This window comes from Eupeodes corollae, chromosome 2 (assembly GCF_945859685.1).
Source record: "Eupeodes corollae chromosome 2, idEupCoro1.1, whole genome shotgun sequence".
In the NCBI taxonomy this organism is placed as follows: domain Eukaryota; kingdom Metazoa; phylum Arthropoda; class Insecta; order Diptera; family Syrphidae; genus Eupeodes; species Eupeodes corollae.
In genome coordinates, this window is record NC_079148.1 from 109,096,589 (window position 1) to 109,110,149 (window position 13,561).

Consider the following 13,561-nt stretch of genomic DNA (forward strand, 5'->3'; position numbering starts at 1 on the left):
AGCCAAGATCTGCTTTGAAAAGGATTTAAAGACAATATTTCTTGCTTCTTTTGTCTCACTATCTTCATTATAATGCAACTTTTCTTTTCGACAGTTGGATTCTCCTTAAGTTCTAATAACAAAATCTTGGATTTACCATAAGTTAACCATAAAATAACAAGGCTTAAAGACTTAAAATAAGCGATTTATTATCAGTTAGAGGCAAGAGCTTGAGAAGATCATTAATAAACAAATTATGTTTTGATTTTTTTTTGTGGGAAGATGCCATTTTTCGTTGATATTGATTAAATGCTTGACAAGTTCCTTTTGAAGAGCCAAGAATTTCATCTTTTAATGCCCATGTTCTGCATTTCACTTATTGTGAATATACTTTGCAAAAGTGAATTGGGGTGTTCCACAATTCGTTATTGTGGATTGGATTTTTAAACCTGCAAATGGATGTTCTGTATTTCGGTTTGTTCCATTTTTTGAACGCATTCAAATCATATTTTTTATTTTTGTGAATTAATCTTTGTAGCATGAGTACCCGTGGCATGATGGTTAGTGCGTTAGACTGTCATGCAAGGGGTCTTGGGTTCAATCCCTGCCTGTGCCACCTTAATTTAAAAAAAAAAATAGTTTTCGCGGGTACTGCCTCTTGCGAGGAATTGACAAATCCTTCAAGAGTAATTCAACAGTACTCGCACACAGGAATAGTTGAGAGTTATAAGTCACTAGGCCCTGGTTCACAACGGACTGTAGCGCCACCCCATTTGATTTGAATTAATCTTTGATAGCTTCCTAGTGCTAGGAATCAGAATTTTCCAGCAAGTAATTGAATTGAAGGAATCGATGAATGTATTATAAAACATCTTCACAACAGCAACATATTTACATCATAAATAAAATAAAAATGGATGATCCTTCTGTACTGACAGTTCGAAGCAATTTCGTTTCACTTTCGATCGAAATTCGGAACATGGGCGTAAGTCTCCTAATTTCTTAAAATATAGATCGAGGAGAAAAAAAGATTCAGTACTGCGACTTACATTACTGATAACTCCTCATCCATGACCGTCTTTCTTTTTTCCTTAAACCTTAATACTTCTATTTGTGTGAAATAAAAAGATTGTTATCATAATAATGAAGTCAAAACTATTTCTGATCAATTTTCTTGTTATTTTTGTAGGTTTTTAGGTTGTGCAGAAAAAAGCTGTTAATTTAATTCTTCTAAAAAACTACGATTTAGTAACATTATTTTGCATATTATAAAATATGTTTAATTTCAATGAATGTTTTTGCTTTAAAGATTTTTAGTCGAAAATCAATTTTTACCAATTTTAGTAGCACTTTTTGAAAGTTTTTATTTGTTATCAGTTATCAGGGTTATCAGTTTTTAAGTTTCAAAAGTATAGGGCAAAAGTATTGACATCGTTCATACTGAGTTGCTAAACCAAGTAAAGTCAAAACATGGCTGAGATACCACCAAATATATTCAATAACATTTAATTGTAGTCGCTGGCATTATTGGTTCGTGAGATATTTTGAGTCAACCAACATTTTGTTGACAGTCTTTTCTAATATGTAAAATGAATTTTATTTGAATTCTATATTTCTTTTGGTTCTTGAGATATGGATGGAAAATAGAATCCCAAACTTACGCACAACCGGACGTACATACGAACACACAAACATCTCTCTAAAAATCATTGATTAAGATTCTTTTGACCTTAAAACGTCGAGAAATGTAAAAAATTCCAATTCAGCAAATCAAACCGATTGCATATGTAAAGATAAAAATACAAATTATACCCGCAAAAGTCGAAATGTCCATCAAAATATGCTCACAAAGTCCTTTTAAGAAAATGATGGTTGTCTCTTTTTTCTTAAAAGTTTATTCTTGATTCATTCGTGCTACGGAATGTATGTTTACGAAAGACTAATACAATTTTTTGTATCATACAAATGTTCTTCCTTTCAGTTTTATTCTACTCTACTCTGAATATCTTTTCCTCCGTTTTCAATCTACGAGTTTTTTAACTCAAAACTAATAAATTATGACTTGAAGAACTAAAAGAAAAATATAAATTTGTCATTATATCTCACGAATTAATTTCTATGATAATTCACTTCTTCCCAGCAGTTGTTGCTCTAAATTTCCTTCATTAAATTTGCAGGGATTATCATTACTTTAATTATTATTAATGATTATGCAAAAAATCGGGTTACTTGCGTTTAATTATATAAACAAAAATCTAAAAACCAAAGCCTTCTAAGTGACTGTTCAAAAGGAAATCCCAAAATGTTTCTGTGTTATGTTCTTCTCTAAGCCTCTTATAATAATTATTATTACAGAACAGTATAATCAAGATTGCAAACGAAAAACAAAAAAAAAGTCCCAAAGACATCTTTTGTGTGCTTAAATATTTCATCAAAAAAGGTTCAGTTAATGATGTTGCAGCATCGCAAAATCTGATAACTACCATGACAAATATAGAGTAATTTTTCACCCACATAATAGAAATTACTTCCCATACAACAAAATGACAACGCTGCTGACGACAACGACAACAACAACAACAACGACGACCGACGGACGCGAACGTCCAGTTTAATTAATTCAAGGGAATTTATATATTTTAAGTTGCACGTCCTCGTACAACTTACGTCAGTGAAGAGTCTTTAGTCACACCTTTAAATGTATATAAATTGTTTTCAGTTAAGAGATAAAAGTTTCATCATGGTTGTCTGATTTTATGGGATGAAAAAGTTTATTTAAGAATTTCGAAAACATAACTGTTTGTGCATAAGTTCAGTTGAAAAGACATATAAGGACCAGGCTAGCCAAATGTTTAAAAGTTTACTTTAAATTTAGCAATCGAAAAGTTTCCCTTTGAAATACTTGATGACATAATACAATACAAACTTGGTAAAGTGATTTGGTCTGTCTACAAACTCGTTAACTAGAGGAATTTTAACGGGAAATCTTAACTTAAACAATATAAGAACGGAAACTTAATGTTTAAAATAAAAGTAGGAAGTTCTAGTAACGACGAGACGGTCACAAAAGCAACCTCAGATGTCGATGACCTAACTTGTGCTGGAAGAACATTTATATAAAGTCGATTAAACTTCTAATAATAAGTTTCAATTTGAATACCAGGATTGCGAAGTTTTGAATTTAAAAGTTTGTTGATGTGTTGTAAATTAAAACAAATTTAATTCATAAGTTATTCAGTGACTTATGATTTAAAAAAAAATCACTTCATAGAATATGTGCTAAGTAACTTATACATTAAAAAGGAAGTAACTCATATTTTTTTTATTTTATAATAAGCACATACTTAAGGAGATATTACTACCGTTATTATACAGAGACACAGTGTGAGCACTTGGAAGAGGAGAGAGGGTTTGAAAAGAGATGTCGGTGCTCATTGGTTTTGAATTCTTGAATATTACAAGGACTAGGAAAGACGAGTGTGGTAAGGCATTCCACATTCGCGCAGTACGGGTAAAGAACAAATCTCTGTATTTGACAGTGCGGATGAAGTTGGACTCGAGGGTATACTGATGAGCATTCCTAGAATCTCGAGTATTATGGTTGAACTTTTTAAGAGGAGGAATGAAGCTGGCTATTTCACAAGAGGATAAACCGTTAAAATAACGCTAAAAAAGGGTCAGACAAGAAACCTTACGATATTCAAGCGAAGTAAATGAACTTATGATCATATTATCACCTTTCAATTTAAATGTTCTCCGTTCAATCATAGACTAACTAATAATAAAGACGGGACACTTCATAGAAAGAAAAAGAAACCAATTTCAGATTGCCTCCACCGAGATTGCCTCCACAGCATACATGTTTTGTTCGAAGAGCGATAATTTGTTTGTTGTTATGATTAAAAGTTGCAAGTTGCAATGAATGATCGAACCACACACAAGTCAAAATAAAAAGAACACAGCGCAGACGCAGATACGTACATATTCACTTTCACAGTTCGATCCGTCAACTTCACAACAACAAAAACACACGCAACGAGCTCTGTTTTCTGCATCTATTTCATTGTGCTATCACAGCGCAGACGCAGATACAGACATATTCACAGAGTGATGTACTCGTAGGTATCAACTTCACAACAAAAAAAACACACGCAGTTTTTTTTCAGTTTTAATTTTTGTTGTGTCTTTTTTTCAAGATTGCGATATGCCTTTTTATTTGTTTTATTATTCATTAGAAATTCGTTTTCAATTAATACAAAATAATTTTGTATTTTTTTTATTTATATAAGTGGTAAGAAATTACAAACATATCTGATAAACAATCTTAATTATTGTCAAGACATTGGGCTACGGGTCAGAAGTTTAACATGCGATCAAGTTTCGAATAATAGAAGGTGCTTCAATTTTCTAGATATAAGACTAGAAAAGCCGATCTTTTATCACAACTGTCAAGGAATTTTCGCGTTGTATGACTCTTGTCATCTCATTAAAAGTGTACGCAATACATTATTAAAAAAAGAGGCTGGAATGCGACCCACACTGATAACTTCCCATCCCGTCTGTCGATTTGTCTTGCTTAAAAGTTTGTCTATATGTACTCGTATCAATTTTTACCAAATTTGCGTACTATTTTCTGTAGATTTTATTTTTTATGGAAAAACGGACTGTTGGATTTTTATATAAAAATTACTGAATATTGAAAACAATATTTTTTGTGAAATAAAATAAGTTTGAAGCCAATATTTTTAATTTTTGAAAAGCTATTTGCGTCGAAAGTAAATTTTTACCAAGTTTTAGTATTTTTTTTAGAGTTTTATTTTTTGTAAAAAAAACTAACAATTCGATTTTTTTTCAAAATTTTACTGAATGTTGAAAACAATATTTTTTATAAGATAAAATTAGTTTGAAGCCAATATTTAAAATTTTTGAAAAGATATTTGAGTCGAAAATCAATTTTAACCAACTTTTATACATTTTTTTAGGTTTTTATTTTTTGTAAAAAAACTGTCAATTCGATTTTTCTCAAAATGTTTCCTAATGTTGAAAACAATATTCCTTATAAGAAAAAATTAATTACAAGCTATTACCTCAAAGTTTTTTAAAGATATTTGAGTCGAAAATCATTTTTTACCAACTTTTGTTAATTTTTTTTTAGTTTTTATTTTTTTTGTAAAAAAAACTGTAAGTTCGATTTTTCTCAACATTTTTCAAAATGTTGAAAACAATATTTCTTATAAGATAAAATAATATTGAAGCCCAAATTTCAAGTTTTTTAAAAGATATTTAAGTCGATATTCAATTTTTACGAACTTTAAGTAATGTTTTTTTTTTTTTTAATTTTTATTTCTTATAAAAAAAACTGTCTCAAAATTTTATCAGATTTCAAAAACATTATTCTTCGTTGCACAAAATTGTTTTAGAGATGAAATCATATTTCAGTCGTAAAATTTTAGAGGTGACAAATTTTTTTTTCAGTTTTATTGAATTATAAAAAAACCGAGGAATTTTTGTCAGAAGATGTATTTTCCCAATCAAATCTTGATAGTAGTTATCAAAATGATAGAGAAAATCCAAATTTGCCTGGAGAAGTCATAGAAGAAGGTGAAGATGAAGATGTTGACCTTCTAGAATTTAATATTATAGAGGAGGATATTTTGATAGAGGACCTTTCTCTAAGGTATTTCATCGGTGCCGCAATTTTGAAGATGACTAACAAAATATCTTGTAAATTATGCCCAACTGATATGAAAAGATGTGGGGAATCTATTAAAATGAAAAAGTCTTCTGAAACTGTTTGGCACACCAATTATTTATTTATTTTATTATATTGAATTAAATTATAACAAATGTAAAAGTTTTTATTATTTATATTCATTATTATTTCTGATTTATCCAAAATGATTATTGTGAATTATCCAACTAAATTAATAGCCCAAAATGACACTTCTTGTCAAACAATTGTTCTATGTTTTTATAATTGGTAAAATCATCTTATAACCTTCTAATAAGAAAAAGGTCATATTCATTCGTTCTCGAACTTTTAAAACTACACCATTAATTTAATAAAGTATTTTTTATAACGATTAGCAATCGAATTTCATTTAAATAAAAATTTAATTTTTTAACCAGCGATACAAAACATTGGTCCTTCGACGCCTTTAAAAAGAAATAGAAGTGTGTGAATTTTGCGATTTGCTATTTTTAAAGTGCAAAATTATTTGTATATACATAGATATACATATATATATATATATATAAAGTGAACATATTCAATGTACTATTTTAAACTTTAAAACTATATATATCTTTATTTAAAAAAAAAAAAAAAACTATTTAACAAACATTTATTTAAAGAAAAAACTATTTAACAAACATTTTGTGCTGTGCAAATCGGGATTCCCGCGACGCGTTAAGCAACAAAAAAACATCACCAGTTTACTGAAGGCATACCACGTAAGTCCTTATTTTTTAAAGTATTTTTTGCTGTTTTTTTATTACATTTAATAAAAATTGTCAACCATGTCATTTGGGGAGCTTCAAAAGGAAGTTTTATCGCAGTTAGAGCGCGATTTTTCTAATTTTAAAAAGACAGGTCAGGTTCGTCGTACTGTCAACTATATAAAAACTCGGTTGGGGCTTTTGGAAGCTAATTTAGAAAATGCCAAACGATACCACGAAGAAATCGTTAGCGGGGGGAAGCTTGAAGAGACATTAAAAAGGGATGAAATGGTCGCTGTGTATGATCAAATTCGTGATACTTATTTAGAATATAAAAGTGAATTGATGGATGCTCTGGACAAAGTAGCTCCACCTCCACTTGCTACAGCTTTGCCTTCGTCACCGTTAGGGCCAATTCATGCGGCAATGATGCCGCCAACAACACCGGCGACACATAATAATGTTCTCAAGTTACCTTCTATAAAGCCTCCAACATTTTCTGGTTCGTACACAACATGGCGTTCCTACCACGACATTTTTAAGTCACTTGTGCATAATAATGCTACCCTGAACGAGATTCAAAAAATGCATTTTCTGAAAGAGAGTTTGACTGGTGATGCCGAACGGCTTTTGCATCATTTAGATCTAAGTTCTGGGAACTATGCAAAGGCATGGGATTTATTGATCGAAAGGTATGATCACAAAAGAGTTTTGGTCAATTCCTACCTTAAGGTTCTTTTCGGTCAACCTGTACATAGTAAAGAATCTGCGGAAACTCTAAAAAATTTGTTAGACACCACGATCGAGGTGGTTCACGCGCTGGATAATTTAGGATTACCAGTAAAAGACTGGGATACAATTTTAATTTACATTCTTTTTCAAAAATTATCCTCCAAAACTCAACAACTTTGGGAAGAAAAGCTCGGGAACGACAAAGAACTTCCAACCTTTTCCGATTTCACCGATTTCCTTAAATCCCGTTTCAGAACTCTAGAGGCCCTTGTACAGCAAGGAACTTCGGTCTTAGAATCCAAGCCAATAACAAAACCCCAAGTTGCAGCAAAAGCATTCCATGCAAAAATGCAACCAAAACAGCAATACAACACGCAACGTTACACATGTCAAATTTGTAAACAAGGACAACACTCCTTGATGAAATGTCGAAGTTTTTTGGGTATGGACTCTGCCCAAAAAATGCAAGCTGTACGACAGGTTCGAGTTTGTGAGAACTGTCTTGCATATAGTCACACAACACGAGATTGCCTTAGTAACCGGAGCTGTTACTTTTGTAATCAAAGGCATCACTCACTTTTGCACGTTAATTCACACACACAACACAATTCCATTGCTAATCCAAATACTTCAACAACACAATCACAACAACAGGTTGCCCAGCCTAAGGATCAACAGGTAGCTTATAACCCAAACGCTCCTGCGTTCCAACCAATGGGTGATAATGCACCAGGTCGCAGTACACGACACAATTATCATGCTTCACGACTCCATGGTACGCAAATTTTATTAGCCACTGCTGTAGTTAGGGTTAAATCTGGAGATGGGAGATTCGCAGACCTACGAGCCCTAATTGACCCAGGCTCAGATGCTACTTTTATTTCTGAGTCTGCAGCAAGGCTTTTAAATCTACCAAGGTATCCAACATCCGTAAAGGTATCAGGGTTAGGGAAGGTCAGCAACGGCACCAGTCAAAACTACGTTGACATAATGTTTTCTTCAAAGCATTCGACGTTTGAAGGCTCAACCAAGGCGTTCATCTTTAAGTCGTTGACTGGCCTTCTTCCGGCCCACAAAATGATACACAACACATGGGAACACCTAACTGATTTACAGTTAGCAGACCCTAATTTTCATATTCCAGCTCCAATCGATATACTTTTTGGCTCAGATGTTTATCCCGAAATCATTTTGCCGGATATAATCCGCAATGAGCAAGAAATTGCCCCTATAGCTCAGAACACTCACTTAGGGTATATTATATTAGGCAAAATTCCTGAGACAGCACCGAAAAGCATATGTAGCTTCTTTCAACACATCGATCTTGATACGCAAATCCGACAATTTTGGGAGATGGAACAAACTCCATTCGTAACTCACCCGTCAGAAGAAGATGCCGCCTGTGATAAGTACTTTTCAAAAACAACAAAACGTCTCCCAAATGGACGGTATGAAGTTGGTCTTCCGTTCAAGGAAGGATTCTATCCCGAACTCGGACTCAGTAAGGAAAATGCAGTCAGACGCTTCTCATCTCTGGAAAGACGATTGGACAAGGATCCAAAGCTAAAAGCGAGTTACAGCCAATGTATAATGGAATATCTTAGTTTAAATCACATGGAAGAGGTAAATCTGGATGATCTAATTTTAAAATCACCTTTTCATTACTTTTTACCCCATCACGCTGTGTTCAAAGAATCTAGTACAACCACAAAATTAAGAGTCGTCTTTGACGCAGCTGCAAAAACTTATGATGGAACTTCTTTAAACCAACACCTGATGAACGGGCCTAAATTGCAAAAAAACATTGTCGATATAATATTAAAATGGCGGCTACATCGATTCACCATAACAGCTGACATCGAAAAAATGTACCGCCAAATTCTCGTAAAAGATGCGGATCAATATTACCAACTTATCCTTTGGAGAGATAATCTTGATCAACCCATCAAAGTCTTCAAACTTAAGACTGTCACTTTTGGCACGGCTTGTGCGCCTTATTTGGCCATCCGTGTCTTACACCAAGTCGCTGAGGATGAAGGTGAAAATTATCCCAAAGGATCTGTAGCAGTAACGGAAGAGATGTATGTGGACGATTTTATCAGTGGAGGTGATTCCATCGACGAAACTCGCATCAGGCGTGAAGAAACACGCGCTCTGCTGGCTTCAGCAGGATTTAAACTGCGGAAATGGACTTCCAACTGCAAAGATCTTCTACAAGATCTCCCCAAAGAAGATTGCGAGGTCAGCTTTGAATTGCCTTTTGGATCAACCGATCTTGTAAAAACATTGGGCATAAGCTGGCATCCAGAGGATGATATCTTTTCTTTTCAGAATGTACAAAACGACACCGAAGAACTCACAAAAAGGACTATGCTATCATCAATTGCCAAGCTTTTCGATCCACTTGGCTGGATAGCACCATGCGTGATCAAAGCTAAGATCATGATGCAGAAGTTATGGTGCCGAGGAACTGACTGGGATCAACCAATTCCTTCAGACATAAGAGAGGAATGGCAAGCTTTCCGAAAAGAACTGCCTGATATTCTAAACATAAAGATCCCAAGGTGGATCAAAACACAAAACACACAAAAAAAGGTGGAATTTCATGGCTTCAGCGATGCGTCGGAGAAGGCATATGGAGCCGTAGTCTTCATACGTGTGCTCGACAGCTGTGACAATATCCATATGCATCTACTTCTATCCAAAACAAAGGTAGCTCCATTGAAAACTGTAAGCCTTCCACGGCTTGAACTCTGTGGAGCTGCATTACTTGCGTCTCTTCTGAGCTACACTAAGGATGTTTTCGATTATCCCGACACAAAATTATATGCTTGGTCTGACTCAACGATTACGTTGGCTTGGATAAAAGCACAACCGTCAAAATGGACGACATTCGTAAGCAACCGAGTTGCTGAAATTCAACGGCTGACAAGCTCTGATATATGGAAACATATCCCAACAGAGCATAACCCAGCTGATCTAGCATCCAGAGGCATCTCACCCTCAACACTAGGAACACAAGAACTATGGTGGATCGGACCTTCATTTTTGCGAGAAAAATGGAATTTTGAAGTTCCCGAACAACCATTTTCACTCAACACCGAAATAGAAAAACGAGCAGAGAAAAGGCAATGTACCTTTGCAAATAATGACGCAGCAGACGATCTTATAAACAAAAGTATATTGCGATGTTCACGATTATCCAAAACCATAAGGGCAATTGCCTTTTGTTGTCGGTTCAAAAGCAATGGTCTTGCAAAAAGAAGGAAGACAACAAGAATTTCTGGAGAACTCAGACCAGAGGAACTGCAATATGCAGCCTTATTGGTACACAAAGCTGTACAAAGGCTCATGTTCACCGAAGAACTAGATGAATACGAGAGTAAAGGTGCAACTCCAAAATCACTGCTCTCACTCGACGCTTTCATCGATGGCAATGGTATCCTACGCGTTGGTGGTCGACTGCAAAACACGTTGCTGCCGTACAACCAGCAGCATCCGATCATCTTGAAACCTAACTACCATTTTTCGGAGCTTGTGATGCGAGATGCTCACAACAGAACCCTACACGGAGGAAACCAACAAACTACAGCATACATCCGTATGTCTTATTGGATTATGGGTATGAAACCGTACGTCAGGAGATACATCCATAAATGCCCAATATGCTTTCGGTATCAAAAAATTAATTTGCAGCAACTCATGGGAAGCCTCCCAGCACCACGGGTAAGGATCTCCAGACCATTCACCCACACCGGAATAGATTATGCCGGACCTATAGAAATAAAAGCATGGAAAGGAAGAGGAGCTAAAAGCTTCAAAGGCTATTTTGCCATTTTTATTTGTTTGGCTACAAAGGCTATTCATCTGGAAACAGTCTCAGATATGACAACACAATCCTTTTTGGCAGCTTTTCGTCGCTTCACGGCCCGGCGAGGTCTTTGTGCTCAAATATATAGCGACTGTGGCACAAATTTTGTTGGAGCCAACAGAGAATTAGCCAAGATGCTAGAGCAAGCTAAACATGATTGGCAAGAAATTGCTGGAATTCTGTCCAATTCAGGAACAAACTGGAACTTTATTCCTCCCGCGTCTCCTCATTTTGGTGGACTCTGGGAAGCAGGAGTGAAATCCGTGAAACATCACCTAAAACGCACGATACGAGATGAGAGGTTAACTTTCGAGGAGCTCTGCACACTTCTAACCCAAATTGAAGCATGTTTGAACTCCAGACCTCTATGCCCTCTATCAGAAAATATAGATGACTTAGACGTCTTAACTCCAGGACATTTCTTGATTGGAGAAACTTTGCTGTCAATACCCCAAGGAAGCATATCAACTCCAAAGCATGTGAGTTACCTGGACAGATGGACCAGGATTCAAATGTTCGTCGACTCCTTTTGGCGAAAATGGAATGGAGAGTATCTTTCGCGATTACAACAAAGACCTAAATGGACCAGGAAAGAAACTCAACCCAAAATAGGAGGCTTGGTTTTAGTAAAAGACGAGAGACTTCCACCATCCCAATGGTTACTAGCCAGGATAACAGAAACACATCCTGGAACCGATGGACTTATCCGAGTTGTAACGCTCAAAACAAAAACCGGAACAATGAAACGTCCCATCACAAAAATTTGTTATCTGCCAAGCAATGAATCCACCGATGAAAATACAATAATTTAATTCAATTCAAAAATAAAAACCCTACACAAATTAAAACCCTACACAAATTTAAACCCTACACAAATTAAAACCCTACACAAATTAAAACCCTACACAAATTAAAAGCCAAATAAAATGTCATCATATACAACACAATACATTTACATACATACAGTCCACTTTCAAAAACCCAGAACTTCAAAAAAAAAAATAAAATTTAAATTTAATGAAATAATTCAAAATTCATCATGTAAATTTCTTAAATAAAATATAAAACAACACAACAAAATGAATCCTAAAAGAATAAATAAAATCTCATTTTAATTTTTTAAATAATTAACTTTATTTCTCTTAATTCACACAACATAATATCACAAAAGGTTCAAATTCTTATTGATAACATAAAAAATATGAATTCTTGAATTATAATAATTAATTTTATAACTTCAACACAACATACAATATAAAAATAATTTATTTTAAATTTCAACACATCACATGTGTATAATCAAAATAATTTTAATTAAAATTCATCAATAAATAAAAACAAAACAAAAAAAAAAAAAAAAAAAAAAAACAAAACAAAATTGCGAAAACCCCGTCGGCATTTCAAAATTCAAATTCCGTCGGAACAAATCGCCGTCGGCATTTCGATTTTAATAAACTCAACACTTTAGCACAAAACTCAACACCATATTAACAAAACACATTTAAATTAATCACTTTTAATTAAAAAATAAAACAATACAAACCTCACTAAACGTCGTTAAATTCATTAATTTGTATTTTTTTTCTTTTTAATAAAATAATAATAATTTTTACTTCATAAACACACGAAAAATTACAATTCCCGATATGACGTCATCAAAAATATTTGGCGGCCATTTGCAAATTATTTGCAACATGAAAAATATGAAAACAAAATATGCGTTCATACAAACATATTACAATTCCTCGCGAAACCGAATCGATATACGAAAAAAAAGCACACGCACACACACACAAGACCCAAAAGGAAATTTAAAATCAAACAAAAATATAAATTAAATATAATATAAATAAAAATGAAATGTATTATAAGTAAAATAATAAAATAAAAATTAATTCCAAAACACTTATCCTAAATCCAATCTGCGCTTTATGCAGATTCACAGCAACAACAGTAGCAGCAGTAACAGCAGCAGAAGCAGCAACAACAACAAAACACTGCACAATCACTACACCGCACAACACTTGAATTAATTTGTTAATTAATTTAATAAATTTGTAAACTATTTAATTTATAATCAAAATAATTGGCACCGCACACCAATTTACTTAATATTATAATTGATAACGCACTATCAATTAAATAAATACAAAAAAAAAAAAATAATCACACGCCCGTAACTTCACGACTGCGAACCGAACCGTCATCAATGACCGTCATCGACTTCTTACAATGATGGCCAAGAAGATAAAACAACAAGAATACTATGATCAGTTATTATTTATCAATGGATAACTGTTGCTCTCTCAATGAGTTTGAGCAACGAGAACATATCCATAGTATATGAACATGATGCAAATGTTCTTGCAGGGTACAAACTGTAAAATTAGTTTTGGCCTTGGAATTGTTTTTTTTTGTCCTTTTGATTGCATGTTACTAAAGTTTTTTTTTCTTTCTTTACATGTATCAAAATAAGCAAGCACAAGAGGCGATATTGAGTTGCCATTGTAAAGTAATTCTAATGAAGGCATTAACCAGGGC

At 33.9% G+C, this 13,561-nt stretch overlaps 1 protein-coding gene across 1 annotated transcript; it reads left to right on the forward strand.

Moving 5' to 3' along the window:
• The first annotated feature begins 5,996 nt into the window (after nt 1-5,996).
• LOC129945174 (uncharacterized) lies at nt 5,997-11,832 on the forward strand. The gene has a single exon (XM_056054833.1). It carries the CDS (start codon nt 6,499-6,501, stop codon nt 11,830-11,832), a length of 5,334 nt encoding a protein of 1,777 aa, XP_055910808.1. The 5' UTR covers nt 5,997-6,498.
• Nucleotides 11,833-13,561: the final 1,729 nt, after the last annotated feature.

Bases quoted from the DNA above. Each gene is read 5' to 3' on its own strand.
- LOC129945174 (XM_056054833.1), top strand. From the start codon at position 6,499: ATGTCATTTGGGGAGCTTCAAAAGGAAGTTTTATCGCAGTTAGAGCGC.